The 14,540-nt window shown below is 49.7% G+C and overlaps 1 protein-coding gene across 1 annotated transcript in view; it reads left to right on the top strand.

Annotated features, from left to right (window-relative positions):
• PAPLN (papilin, proteoglycan-like sulfated glycoprotein) overlaps positions 1-14,540 on the top strand; it is a 54,899-nt gene that overhangs the window by 19,116 nt on the left and 21,243 nt on the right. The window contains exons 14-22 of the mRNA XM_006865613.1: positions 3,109-3,189; positions 3,381-3,639; positions 5,035-5,170; positions 5,442-5,565; positions 6,307-6,733; positions 10,092-10,229; positions 10,364-10,488; positions 10,762-10,894; positions 11,289-11,426. Coding sequence (XP_006865675.1) covers positions 3,109-3,189; positions 3,381-3,639; positions 5,035-5,170; positions 5,442-5,565; positions 6,307-6,733; positions 10,092-10,229; positions 10,364-10,488; positions 10,762-10,894; positions 11,289-11,426 — 1,561 coding nt within the window. The remainder of the gene's footprint in view (positions 1-3,108; positions 3,190-3,380; positions 3,640-5,034; positions 5,171-5,441; positions 5,566-6,306; positions 6,734-10,091; positions 10,230-10,363; positions 10,489-10,761; positions 10,895-11,288; positions 11,427-14,540) is intronic.

Here is a 14,540-nt window from a genome sequence, read left to right as displayed (position 1 = left end):
GAAATTAAAGAAAATAAATGGAGCCCTGTAGCATAGTTGTTAAAACACTTGGCTACGGCTAATGCGTCATACTGGAAAGTCGTTTGAACTGCAAGGTTGGTGGTTCAAGCTCACTAGCTGCTCCTTGGAAACCCTATACAGGGTTGCTATGGGTCAGAATCGACTCAATGGCACTTAACAACAACAACAACAACTAACTGAAAAGTAGGTGGTTCAAACTTACCAGCTGCTTGAGGGAGAAAGATGAGCTAGTTTACTTCCATGTTTACAGCCTGGGAAATCCTATGGGGCAGTTCTGGTCATCCTATAGGGTCGCTATGAGTTGGAATCACCTTGAATGGCAGTGAGTTATATATGTTGTTGTTTAGTGCCATTGGGTCAGTTCCGACTCATAGCGACCCTGTTTCCAAGGCTGTAAATCTTTATGGGAGCAGAAAGACTCATCTTTCTCCAGCAAAGTGACTGGTAGAGTTGAACTGCTGACCTTGCAGTTAGCAGCCTAGCTCATAATCCACTACGCTACCAGGGCTCATCTCTGGTAGCATAGTGGTTATGAATCGGGCTGTGAACCGCAAGGTCAGCAGTTCGAAACTACCAGCCGCTCCGTGGGAGAAAGATAAGGCTTTCTGCTCCCATAAAGATTTACAGCCTCGGAAACCCTGTACAGGGTCGCTATGGGTCAGAACTGACTCGATGGCACTTAACAACAACAACAACCAGAGCTCATATAAAAAATGAAAACATCTGCAGCTGCATTGTGTGTCTTTAAAGAACTCGTCTCTTTATAACATATCCCAATTATTATTCAATTATTAATATAATTCAATTATAAACTTAATATTCATTTTTAATGCTAAATCTTTGAGATCTAATATATAGTTTATGCTTTTATAGTGCATCTCAATTTAAGTGTATATTTTCATTGAATATTTGATCTATGTTTCGATTACATAAAATGTATAGTTGAAAATAGTAGATATTCAAGTTGTTCTAAATGTTTAAACATTTTCCAAAAGATGTATCAAGTATCAGCGTTTAAAGTTAAAATTCAATTAAAACTTAAACCCAGTGCCTAGGTTTCTCTAGCCACAGTTCAAGTTGCTCAGTAGGGTTAGGGACCCATAGTGGCCCCAGAGCTACCCCAGGGGGTGTTGTCCTCATGGTTGTAACAGATACTTGAGGGTCTTGGGCATGGACTACAGATTGGATTTATCTAATTGGCCCAGGGGAGCCATTGAAAGTTCTGGAGCTAGAGAGTACACTTAGGAGGATAAATTGAGTTAGACTGAAGTGGAGATAGGTGGTAAGTGGGGGCCTGATGGACTGCAGGCTGTAGACATTCAGGTGCTCTAAGGGGTGATAGAAATGAAGGGACAGGTGCTAGCCCAGCCAAGCCAGTGCCCAGTGGGTAGGGGGATTTTCTGGGACAGAATTTATGGTGAAGAAATGGAAGAACAGAGTCTCAGGAGAAAGCCAAACAGCGGATGGATTGGTAGAAGGATGCCTTCTGTTTTTGACACTTAAATTTGAGAGACAGAGGGTCAACCAGGCAGAAATTCACAGCCTGGGAACTGTGAATGCAGGGCAGAGATGTGGGTGGTCTGTCTAGAGTACACAGCTCTGGGGAGAGAATATCAATCTGCTTTATCTGAGGTTTTGACCTGAATGTGATAGAAATTAAGACGAAAGCCAAGATTTGACCCCTATGTATAGGAGCCGTTGTACCCCAGACCATTGTTTAAAAGTTGCCCTGGGCAAGATGTGAGCAATGTGGGGAGGGAATTTCACTTATTTTTTATAGTCTTATTTTATGTAATAATAAACTCATTGTGGGGAATGTGAAAAACACAGACAGAAGGAAGGGGAAAAAACTCATGCATGAAGACCTGGAGGCTTCCCATGAGCATTTGGGGCCTTTCCTGTAAGTTGTCTTTTATGCATCGTTAACACAATTTCCTGTTGTCATAGTTTCCTCCAACATTTTCTGGTTAGAAAATGACTTCATATAGATGTCACTTGCATGCAATGAAATTCACCATTTTAATTGCACAATTTGTGGTTTTTCACAATTTTACAGCAACAAGACTGAAAAAATGCAAACCTCCAAAACACTTAAATGAATTTTATAATGGCAGCCATGTGCTCACATCTAAATTCTATAATTAATACTTTGCTTTATTGGGAATCAATTATCTAGCCCTACATCCATCTAATTAAAAGCGTATGTATCATTTTTTGTTTGCTAGTTGGGAGCGTACCATAAATGCTAATTTATTTCTGAACATGTAACATAAGTATCTCTATGTGACTGGAGGCTTCTAAATGAGAAGATGCAATTTTTCTTCTTTTTAAAACTTGGTTGTGAACTGAGTGAAGCTTTACAGAGCACATCAGTTTTCCATTCAGCAATTCATACACATTTTGCTTCATGTCGTTGACTGCAGTCCCCACAAAGTGACATCCCTCATCCTACTTCCTCCCGGTGTTTTTCGTTTCCACTCCTCCTTTCCTAACCCTTTTAAACTTTGTCCTTGGGTAAATGCTGCCTTTTTGATCTCATTTAGTTGGTTATTCCAAGGTGTGTGTGCCTTCCTAGTGTTATGGCTCCTCATACAGGCTGGGCTATGTTTGGCTGCAAGTTGACCCATGGGGGTGACTACACTTCCAGACCTGAAGGGGGACTAAGGGTCAGAGTCTTGGGGTTCCACCAGTCTCTCTGATTTTCACTTTTGTTCCATTTCTTTTTTCTGCTCTGTCCATGACTTTGTAACATGATCCCTTTCAGAGCAGTTGGTAGTGATAGCAGAGTACCATCTAGTTCTGGTCTCAGGGTTGTGGAGACTGATGTTCTAGTCGTCCAGTCATCCATTGGAGTCATTGTTTCCATACATCAGTTTTTCTTCACTCTTCTTTGCACCTGATGGTGGTGGTGGTGGTGGTGGTGGTGGTTTTATAAAATGACAGGTCCTGCTCATTTTCACTTCTGATGTCCTGGGTCCCCTGGGCCCTGCCTGAGCACTAGGGTGGGGGGAGGGCTGGTCACCTCTGGGGCCTACAACTCTCCTCCATCCCCTCTGCACCCCGTTCTGTCTGCTTGGTTTCCTGCAGAAGTTCCCAGCCTGCAAGACATGAGCACTAATCCCAGGGACCCCAGGACGTCTCTGGGTGTTCGAGAGTCCTCTGCTTCAGGTGAGAAGCTCAGACACAGCCCCACCCCGCTCTCTCTCAGCTGTGCATCTGAGTGGAAGGTGCCTGGAGATGGGGTCCTGGAATGGTGACGGAGGGGAGGGTGGTCTGGGGATGGCTGTGAGGCTCAGTGTGGGGACAGAGAGAGGGGTTGAGGAGGGGGACTTGTCTACCTTCTGGACCGTTTTTTCTAGATTCCAGAGGCCACTGGAGGGCACCCCAGGGAAGACCCTCAGCCTGGAGTAATCCCAGAGGAGATCAGGGTTCCCACTTGTCAGCCCTGGTCCCAGAACCCTCTCAGCAGCAGTCCCCACACCGGCAGTCCCCTCAGTTGGGCTTGGGGTCCCGGGACTGCAGGCACAGCTCCCATGGGTGCTGCCCCGATGGCCACTCAGCATCTCTGGGGCCTCAGTGGCAAGGCTGCCCTGGGGTGGTCTCCTGTCAGCAGAGCAGGTGTGTGCTGGAGACGGCCTCCCTCTGCACGGTAGCAGTGAGGGAGGGAGGGTGGTGCCTCACAGAGTTCAGTAACAGGATGCAGGATTTTCTGTCTCTGAGCTGTCCTAATTCCCAGTCTTGGGCACTTGGCCTCCTCTCTCTGTGCTTCTTGAAGCTCCTAAGCCACCAGCTGTCCTGTGACTCTGACTCACGATGGCCCCACGTGTGTCAGAGGCAACTGTGCATGACAGGCTCTTCAGTGGCTGATTTGTCAGAAGTAGATCTCCCGGCCTAGCTTTTGACACACCTTCTGGTGGACTTGAACCCTCAACCTTTCGATTAGCAGCAAGGGCTAACTGATTGCATCATCCAAGGACTCCCTAGTGTTGCTCCCGATTAGCCTATCAGCTGCTGCTGAGTCATTTGTACATGGCAACCCCACAGGGTTTTCAAGGAAGCAGATGGCCATGTCTGTCTTCTGAGGTGCCTCTGGGTGGGTTTGAACTGCCCACATTTCAGTAGTGAAGTGTTTAATCCTTTGTGTCTCCTGATGTGCTTGGTGGGGACTCCTGGTGTGGAGCTGTAGGATCAGCACTGGACTATGAACCACAAGGTCAGCAGTTCAAACCCACCAGCTGCTCCTTGGAAACCCTGTACAGGGTCACTATGAGTTGGAACCAACTTGACCACACTTAGCACTTAGCTACAATGACTGATCGTAGTCATGTGACCAGAGATCCAGTGTGAGGTGGTTTGGAGGAGGCACATGGGGAGCTGAGCAGAAAGGCTGAACTAAGATCATTCCTCCGTCCTGCTTACTTCAGCAGAGAGGACTGAGTCCCCAGGTGCCTGCCCGGTACGTGCCCACCTCCACCAGGGACGATGGGGCTCAGAGCCCTGGCTTTGGGGCAGCAGTGTGGGTGTGATTCCCTGCTCGGACTCTTACAAGTGTGCTGGATGACTTGGGACAAGTCATTTAACCTCTGTAATCTTCTGTGAATTGGGAACAGTGACAGCCACTGGGTGATGTTATTGTGAGGAATAGATAAATCACATGGCACCTGGCACATACAAGGCACTTTGATGCATTCTTTCTTTCACCTCCTTTCCTACTCCTGGTTGGTAGAGTTAAATAAATGGTGAGTTCCTGTGAACCCCCTTTCTGCCCTGCCTCCCAGCTGCTGCAAGTATGGAAACCTGTGGTCTGATGCTTGGGCAGACCATGAGCAAGTCCCACTTTGGTGTGATGGGACATGTGAGCCTAGGGTCTGTCAGGGTGGGGTGCAGGCAGTGTGTCATGCCCTCTCCCTGATGTGCTCTCCCAGACATGGTACCTCAGAGCCTGGGTTCTGGGGTGCTGGGACCTCAGGGCTGGGCAGTGAGGGCTGGCAGGCTCAGTATGATGTCTATTAGGTACGGGTGCTGCCCTGATGGGGTATCAGTGGCCCAGGGGCCCCATCAGGCTGGCTGTGCAAGGTCGCATAGCAGTGGCAATACCGGCAACAGGCCAGGGTTGAGAGCTGCGCCTTCCACAGTAAGTGTCTGGTTCGTGTGTGTGTGTGTGTGCATGTGTGTATGTGTGTGGGGCAAGGGGTGGGGCCAGGGGTGGGGGAAGGCAGGAGTCCAGCCCTCAAGCCTGGGCAATGCCAATGAGTCCCAGCCTGGGGCACCTCTCAGGGGCCCAGGGCTTCAGCAGCTGGGCTGGCCTGGGCTGGGAGTGTGCACCCTGGGCTCAGTTCTGTCCCTCTTCTGGTCACCGGAGCCCTCTACCTAGACCTGAGCCCTTTTCTTAACTCTCCAATCCTGGACTTCCTCTGTAGGTCCCCCAGGCCCAGCAGAACCAGCCCAGCGAGTGTCGGGGCTCCCAGTTCGGCTGTTGCTATGACCATGTGGCCTCTGCAGCTGGTCCTCTAGGGGAGGGCTGCGTAGGTCAGCCCAGCTACGGTGAGTGGACACCGACTCTTCCTCTCTGGGCCCCTCCTCCTGGTTTATTCACTCACTTCTTCCACAAGTCTCCCCTGGGTGAGCACCTAGAAGGTTGCAGGACAGTGCCTGACTATTCACATCAGACAGCATGCCTGGCGTCAGCAGGCTGTGGGTTCCAAGGGGAGGAAGACCATGCTGGCCCTGGGCAACAATGAGGAGGACGTCTTGATATAGCTGGGATGCAGGGGGCAGTGGGGCTGTGTCCTAGAGGGAGGTCGGGACCAGAGAGCAGGGTGCATGAGGCCTCCAGAGACCATGATGAGGGGATCCCGTAGCCAGGTGTGGGCAAGGAGCATTCATGCTGTGCTGGGAGCAGAGTGGCTTGGACACACGGGCGGGACTGGGTCCAGAGGCTGCTGTGGAGGCCCAGGAGCAAGAGCAGCCCCCTGCTGAGCTGGGCCCTTATCCTGAGCCACGTAAGTACTTTAGGGTCAAGACCAAGCTGCAGGAGGGCCTGCAGTCCTGGCCCTGACCACCTAGAGGCCAGCAGTTCTGTAGCTGGAGGTGGTGAGCATGACTGTCAGCTCATGGGACCTCAACCTGGGGCAGGTCTAGTCGGTGCACCTGCGTTCTGTAGTGCTACCAACTCTGGAAACGGAGGCCTCCAAGGCTGAGGGCGGGCAGGGTGGGAAGGTCCTGTTGGAGCATTTGCAGTGTTATTATTGGGCACCTGGCGATGTGGGTCCTTTCTCCCTTCAGCCTATCCGGTGCGGTGCCTACTACCCAGTGCCCACGGCTCCTGTGCAGACTGGGTTGCCCACTGGTACTTCATCCCCTCTGTGGGCCAATGCAACCGCTTCTGGTATGGCGGCTGCCACGGCAACGCCAATAACTTTGCCTCTGAGGAAGAGTGCCTGAGCAGCTGCCGGGGCCCCCAGCCTGGAGCCTCCATCCACAGCACCCACAGGGAGGGAGGGCCTGGAGGCCAGCAGGAGGCCAGCAGCCATGGGGTGGAAGCCACAGTCCAGAAGAAGCCCTTGCCTTCTGGGAGCATTGGGCTTGGGGAGACTCCCGGTACCCAGACCTTTGGAGAAAGGTCCTGGGACAAAGAGCGAGGGTCCAGTGTCCCAGGACTAGGAGGATATGCCGGGCGACCAGCATCACCCTCCCGCAGCTCCTCATACAGGTGAGCCCCACCTTCCCCAGGTAGGAGGCAGGGTGCACCAGCTGGGCCTGGGCCTGGGTCTACTTGATCTAAAACCCTGAGGGGAGCGGGTTCTCCCTCATCCACTATCCTTTAATGCTCCAGACAGCTAGTAGGTGGGGGTGCCCGGATGCTTCACCCGACTCACTGTGCACCCTGGGCCCTCTAGAGCTTGTTGGCTTCTCTCTGGCATTACTCTGTAGTTTGGTGCATGTCCCATTAATTGTTACTTGGGATTCTGTCACATGGATGAGGGATTTGGGGAGATTTGAAACAGTTTGAAAAACCCAAGCCTGATATTCCAAAGGGGTCAGATTTGGGAGGGCCTGGAGGCCAGCAGAAGGTCAGCAGGCATGGATGGGAGCCACAGTCTTCTGGGAGCTTGTTGTTATTAGGTGCAGCCGAGTTGGTTCCAACTCATAGTGACCAAATCACTGCCTGGACCTCATGATGGTTGTTAAGCTTGTGCCCCCTGCTGCTGCCACTGTGCCAGTCCATCTCATTGGGGTCTTACTCTTTTTCATTGACCCTCCACTTTACCAAGTTTGATATCCTTCTCCAGGGACAGTCCCTCATGATAATATGTCCCAAGTGTGAGAGAAAGTCTCACCATCCTGGCTTCTAAGAAGCATTCTGACTGTACGTCTTCCAACACAGATTTATTTGTTCTTCTGGCAGTCCATGGTACTTTCAATATTCTTCTTCATCACCATACCTCAAATGCATCAATTCTTCTATGGTTTTCCTTATTCAGTGTCCAACTTTCACATGCATATGAGGTTATTGGAAATGCCATGGCTTGGGTCAGACACACCTTAGTCCTCAAATTGACATCTGTGCTCTTAGACACTTTAAAGCTGTCTTATGCAGCAGGTTTACCTAATGAAATACGTTGTGTGATTTTTTGACTGCTACTTCCATGAGTGTTGATGGTGGATCCAAACAAAATGAAGTCTTTGACAACTCCCATCTTTTCTCCACTTAGCCTGTTGTGAGGATTATTGTTTTCTTTACATTGAGGTGCAACCTGTATTGAAGGCAACAATCTTTGATTTTTTTCATCAGTAAGTATTATAAGTCCTCTTCACTTTCAGCAAGCAAGATTGTATAACAGGTTGCTAATGAGTCTTCCTCCAGTCCTGATGCCATGTTCTTCTTCATGTAATCCGGCCTCTTGGATCATTTGCTCAGTGTACAGATTGAATAAGTATAGTGAAAGAGTAGAACCCTGACACACGCTTTTCCTAATTTTAAACCATTCAGTGTTCCCTTGTTCTGTTTGAACCTCTTGGTCTTTGTACAGGTTTCTCATGAGTACAATTAAGTGTTCTGGAATACTCACTCTCTGCAATGTTGTCCATAGCTTGTCATGAGCCACACAATCGAAAGCCTTTGCGTAGTCAATAAAACACAGGTAAACATTTTTCTGGTATTCTGTACTTTCAGCCACAACCCATCTGATGTCAGCAATGATATCCCTCATTCCACAGCCTCTTCTGAGTCCAGTTTGAACCCGTCAATGTACTGTTGTGCCAATTTTGAATTATCTTTAGCAAAACTTTTAAAAATGTTTTATTGTGAATTATGAGATAGTTTACATGGGAGAACATTAGTTTTACATTCATCCTGTTGTATATCATTTCATTGCCATGGTTACAATCCCCTCCATGCATCATCAGCCAACCAAAGGGTATATCCTACAAGTCTGCCTCCTGGTCATCAGCACACAGCCCCTCTCCCTCTTTGGGTCTAAAATCCCCAGCCGCTCCATTTTTCCATGTCATTGGCTGTGCCTCCATCTCTGGCATCACTGCTTCTCTGGGTAGGGTCCCGCTCTCCACTTTTCTCCCTTTATGGTCCCAGGGACCTCCGCTCCTAGAGGTCCTCCCTTTGCTACAAAACGCCTACCTTTGTATTTCCAACCCTCACAATCAGTCCTAATAACAATTAATCACTATTGTATCACAAGAGACCTATCCATATTTCCTTTCATCAGCCCAGCCTAGACAGATTGGTTACTACTCAGTGGAGATTTTACTTTCCTCCACGCCCTCTGGCTCTCGGCTCTCTCTTGAAAGCTTGTAAGCCAGTCACTTCTTGCCTTTGTAGCCCCCCCATTTTGGATAGCCAGTGTCCAAGTTGCCCATCCCTGTCTACTCTGTGTATGGAGGGGGTGGGAATGATCCTTTCTTTAGCAAAATTTTAATTGCATATGATATTAATGATACTGTACAATGATTTCCACATTCCATTGAGTCACCTCTCTTTGGAATGGGCACAAATATAGATCTCTTCCAATCAGTTGGTCAGGTAGTTGTTTTTCAACTTTATTTGTATAGATGAATGAATGCGTTTAGTGTTGCATCAGTTTGCTAAACATTTTCAATTGTATCCCATCAATTCCTGGAGCCTTGTTCTTTGCCAGTGTCTCCAGTGCACCTTAGACTTCGTCCTTCTTGGTCATATGCTACCTCTTGAAATGTTTGAACATCGACCATTTCTGTCTGGTTCAGTGACTCTGTTTATTTCGTTCATCTTTTGATGCTTTCTTCATCATTCAGTTTTTTGCCCATAGAATTCTTCCATATTGCAAATCCAGACTTAAATTTTTTCTTTAGTTTTTTCGGCTTGAGAAATGCTGAGCGTGTTCTTCCCTGTTGGTTTTCTAACTCCAGGTCTTTGCATGTTTTATTATAATACTTGCCTTAGTCTTCTAGAGCTGCCCATTAAAATTTTCTGCTCAGCTCTTTGACTTCCTCATTTCTTTAATTCTCTTTAGCATCTCTCTACACTAGAGAGCAAGTTTCAGATTGTTTTCTGACATTCATTATGATCTTTTCCTTTGTTCTTGTCTTTTCAATGAGCTTTTGCTTTCTTCCTGTATGATGTTCTTGATGTCATCCCACAACTCTTCTGGTCTTTGGTCCTTAGTGTCTAATGCACCACATCTGTTCCTGAGATGATCTCTAAACTCAGGTGGGTTATATTCAAGGTCAAATTTTGGCTCTTGTGGACTTGTTTTAATTTTCTTCAGCTTCAGCCTGAACTTGCGTATGAGCAATGTAGGTTAATTCCCCACACGAATCTGGTATGTGCTCCCTCCCACCTCAGGGCTTCTCACCCAATCTGTTGCTGAAGATGCTGGATTGAGGCAGTAAGGACTGGAAGCTGGTAGGAGGTGGGGGCACACTCATGAGTCTGTGGGGTTCTGGAACTTGTCCCTTTGGGGACCCTCTGATTTCCCCAAGTGCTGTGGCATGGTGGGCTCTGAGGCAGCTGTGGCAGACACCAGCTGCAGGGCTGGCTGCTGGTCTGGGCACTCATCACCCCCACTTTCTAGGATCAGCTTGGCTGGCCCTGAGCCTGCCCAGGTACAGGTGGCTCTGGGTCACATGGTGCGGCTCTCCTGCCCAGAGGGTGCCTCCTTGGAATCCCATGCTGGGTGGCAGAAAGATGGCCAGCCCGTCTCCTCTGACAGGTGTGTTGACAGTCTTTCCCCTGAGAAACCTTTATGAGGGTCCCCTCTGATGGGAGCACAGGACCTGAGGGAGAACCAGGGCTCACTATCGCCCCCAGGAGCCCAGCTTCTCCTCCTTCCTCCCCACCATTCAGGCACAAGCTGCAGGCCGATGGCTCCCTGGTCATCAGTCGCCTGCGGGCAGAGGATGCTGGTACCTACAGCTGTGGCTCCACCAGGCCCGGCCATGTCCCCCAGCTGATCCAGCTCCGCATCACGGGTATCTGCCCCTCACCTCTGGATTCTTATGGGACTGGGTGGCCAGGTCATCTTGTAGGCCATGTCTGGAATGGACCCAGGTTGGGGTGGTAGACACCAGTCCAAGCCAGTGGACCTGGTTGAGGGTCAGGCCGCCCCATGCTGGAAAGAGTGTGTGCTAACTTGAGCCTGGGTATCCTGGAGGGCCAGGTGAGCGTGAGGCTCCTGAGGCCCTCATTCCATGCACCTGCCTCTCCTCACAGCTCACCTCTTGCTTCTGCCTGCCTCACGACAGGGGGTGATGTGGCTGTGCTGTCTGAGGCGGAGCCAAGACATGTCCCTGAGCCCAAGGACCCTGCCCAGGGCCACAGGGCAGTTGGTGGAGGTCTGGGGAACATCTCTTCCTTGCTCCCACGGCCCAGGTCCAGGTAACTACCTCCCCCACCCTGGCTGTGCAGGCTCAGTGAGTGAGAGAGGATCTTGAATCAGGTACCCAGCCCTGTGCTGTGACAGGCAGGAGTGACCTGGAAACTGAGGGGAGGAAAGAGCTCTGGGCCAGATGTCCCAAAATGGCTTTTTGGAGGAGGAGGCTGTTGAGGGCCTGGTGGCCGGTGTGCAGGGCAGGGTTAACACAGAAGGTGCTGCCCTGCCAGAAGCTAGACTTTACCCCAGGCAGTGAGGGATGAGGCAAACCAGAATATTTTAGGTGAATCCGGCTGCAGAGGGAGAGGGCTGCGAGTTTTGAATTTCGTACAGAGGGCCAGTTCCCTGGCCTCGTGGGCACTAGGGAAGCCCCTCATGACTGTGGTGTTTGTTTTGTAGGCTGCGTCTGGACCGGAACCAGCCTGGGGTGGTGGATGCCAGTCCAGGGCAGCAGGTCCAGTTGGCCTGTCATGCGGAAGGCCTCCCACGCCCAGCTATCCAGTGGCAGAAAGATGGGCAGCGCCTCTCTTCTCCCAGGTTTACTCCACTCCTGTCCACGGGGCCGCTGAGGGAGGGAGCTGACGGGCCTTCACCCTGGTTCCGCCTGAGCTACGGTGCTGGGCAAAGGGTAAAGCTTGTGGGCCTCTGGCCTTCCCTGAAGGAGCCCCGGCGGCATTTGTGGGTTAAGTATTGGGCTGTAATCCCAAGGTCAGCAGTTCAAACCCACCAACTGCTCTGCTGTCTGTTCCCATAAGGATAGATGTAAGATGGAATGAGCCGGAACACAAACACACACGTGTAAGGCTTTATTGGAGGTCAGAAGGAAAAAGAAAGGTATAGCAGGGAGAAGGATTTTTATGCTGATCGAAGAAGAGGGAGGGGTTGAGATTAGCGGATGTAGGTGATAGGTTGAGTGGGGATGACGTGCTGTTAGGGAGAGAGGAAGTTCGGGTAGGAAGAGAAGTTCTGGTAGGGAAAGCGAAAACGTGGTAAGCAGCCATTTTATTATGCATGTGGATGAGGGATTCTGTCATGCCAGCCTTTTGTTGTTATGGGTACAGGGGCGGAGGTCATTTTTTCTGGAGCTGCTTCCTGCTGGAAGGGGGCAAAAAGGAGGGAACTATGTATCTGGCTGGCTGGTCCTGTTGCTTGACAGTGGTTGGTATCCGGCCATGTGAAAGCCCTCAGGCGTTCCTGAAGAAAAATTTTGAAGACAGCGACAAACAGGCAGGGGCCAAATAACAGTATCAGGAGGATTATAGTTAATGGTCCTAGTAAGGGGAGGAGCCAAGGCCACCAGGAGGACATTAGGGTCTAACCATGGTTTGTTTAACTTGATTTTATAAAGCAAGGAGGGTGTCTGCTACCCTCTAATGTCCCTGTTCAGGGCCTCTGATAATTTTTTATAATAGATGTATGGATGTTCCTAATAAGATGGGGTTAAGATTTGGGCTGCAGGGATTAAATATGTGAGCCCACACAGGTATTGTGCGGGTAGGCATTTGAAAATCTTTTCCACATAAGAAAAATATTCCTTTTGGCCCACATATTGGGTTGCTTACCTTTGTTATGTCAGTGCACCAGGAATTTGGAAGGGAGAGGGGGAAAGGGTTAGTGGTGGTGTTGAAAGGGTTATGAATGCAGGTGAGGTTTGTGGAATTACTGAGGCTAATCTCCATGAGGAGAGGTCCTGTGTACCGTATGGTGGTTGTATTAGGATATGATTTAGGGACTGGGTCGGCGGGAATGGCTGAGTACCCCAGGTCCCTATAGGGCAAACAAGCCCAGCGTGAGGTTTTATTTCTATTTCAGTGATTAGCATGTGATGGGGTTGGCAGATGCTGTCAGAATCTGGCCACGTTCGTAGCCCTTTACATCCTGGGTCCAGCCATTGTGTGAGGTTCTTTGTGGCTTCTACATTCATCTTTTTCCTCGCTGCATCTGCCACTGCCGCCACCTCCATCTGACATCCCTATTTGGGTTTGATATGTCCAGCAGACAGGCTTGTTGCACCACCTTTTGCAAGCTGTGACTTGGTAAGCCATGCAGTTAGAGTTTGGATAGGTACCATACTCTGATTCCACAAAACTGCTTGATGACAGGTGTTTGTCCCAGATAGCAAGCAGAGTGCATAAAGGTCAGGACACTGGAGCAATCTGTGGCTGTATGAGGGGTTGAACATGTTTTGCCACTTTGGCTAAGGCACGATCTGATCATCAAGGTTGAGATAAAGAGTACGGAGAGCATACTGGGATGATGATAAATCCCACTATGAGGAGAAAGAGTAAGGCAAAGATTATTCGAGAATGGCGAGGCCACTCGGCGTGAGACAGAAAAGAGGCCTACTGCAAGAATAGTGCCGCGAAGGGGGCGAGGAAGGCTGGGTGGCAAGTTAACATGGAGGTATGTCTAATGGAGTATGTGGAGGTAGGGCTAGCCAGCAGAGGAGAAAGACTGTCAGCAGAGAGATTTCGTCTGGTGAGAAATCAGAGAAAGAGAGTGCCCTGGAGAACTAGGTCTTTGATCCAGAACAGGATAGAGTCAGGAGTGTTAGCCTTTGGAAAGAACCACTGGAGGTCCTGGCCCACCTGGTCAAGGAAGCAGGAAAAGTGGTTTACTAGGCGGGAGTCATGCATTTATTCCTCTGGGATGCGGGTGGATTTGAGTTTGGTGGGTCCCGTGAAAGAGGAAGTATAGCAGGGTTGTTGTTGTTGTTGTTGTTAAGTGCTGTTGAGTCGATTCCGACCCGTAGTGACCCTATACAGGGTTTCCGAGGAGTGATTGGTGAGCTTGAACCGCTGACCTTGCAGTTCAAATGGCTTTGCAGTCTGGCGCATTAACCCACAGCACCACACCAGGACTCCTGTAGCAGGGTATGCCAGGGTTAATATCCGATTTGGGAGTAGCTGAAACTGTGTGTGCCAGTTTTGTCCTGTAGACAGTCACGGGCTTGATGGGTGGGAAATGATTTGCGGTGCAGTGGGGATGTGGGGATGTGAGTGAGCAAGTGGGACATGTTTGAGTTATTTATTGAAGTAGTGAGGGCATTTTGGGACAGTAAAATATGGGTCGTAGGAGGCAGGGTAAGGGTTCATGCCCTATGTAAAAGTGTTGTATATATCCGTGAGGATGTATGTGACCTGTGACCTGGGGAGAATGTATAGTTCCCCCAGAAAGAATGGCTCCCTGTTGAAGCCATTCTTGTGTTTCAAGGGGGTTATAGAGGGGTGTGATAGGGGGAACAGCAAGCATTTGTGTGGACGGAGGTGGGATCATGGCCGCTTGCTTTGCTTTGCAGTCAGCCTTATTATTTCCCTGTGAGATGGGGTCATTGGTGGATTGATGACTCCTACAGTGTATGACTCCTGCTTGTGTTGGGAGTTTTGCTGGTTGAAGTAGTTGTAAGACTAGGGGACCATTGTTTATAGGGGAGCCTTTTGGGAGGTTGTGTTAAAGGGAAGAGACATGGCTTCAATTACCCTATCTGAAGATACAATGGCATAGCCAGCCTGGTGTTGGCCTGTAGGTGAGGTGATGGAACGGCCATAGATGAACCATATACAATCTGGGTGGGGCAGTGGGGTCGAGGAGATGTGGGATAGAGGGAGGAGATGATCTAGAGCTTCCGTACATGAGTGAGAGAGCTCCTTC

This window comes from Chrysochloris asiatica, unplaced genomic scaffold (assembly GCF_000296735.1).
Source record: "Chrysochloris asiatica unplaced genomic scaffold, ChrAsi1.0 scaffold00079, whole genome shotgun sequence".
NCBI classification, from domain to species: domain Eukaryota; kingdom Metazoa; phylum Chordata; class Mammalia; order Afrosoricida; family Chrysochloridae; genus Chrysochloris; species Chrysochloris asiatica.
This window is presented reverse-complemented; position numbering and strand designations above follow the sequence as displayed.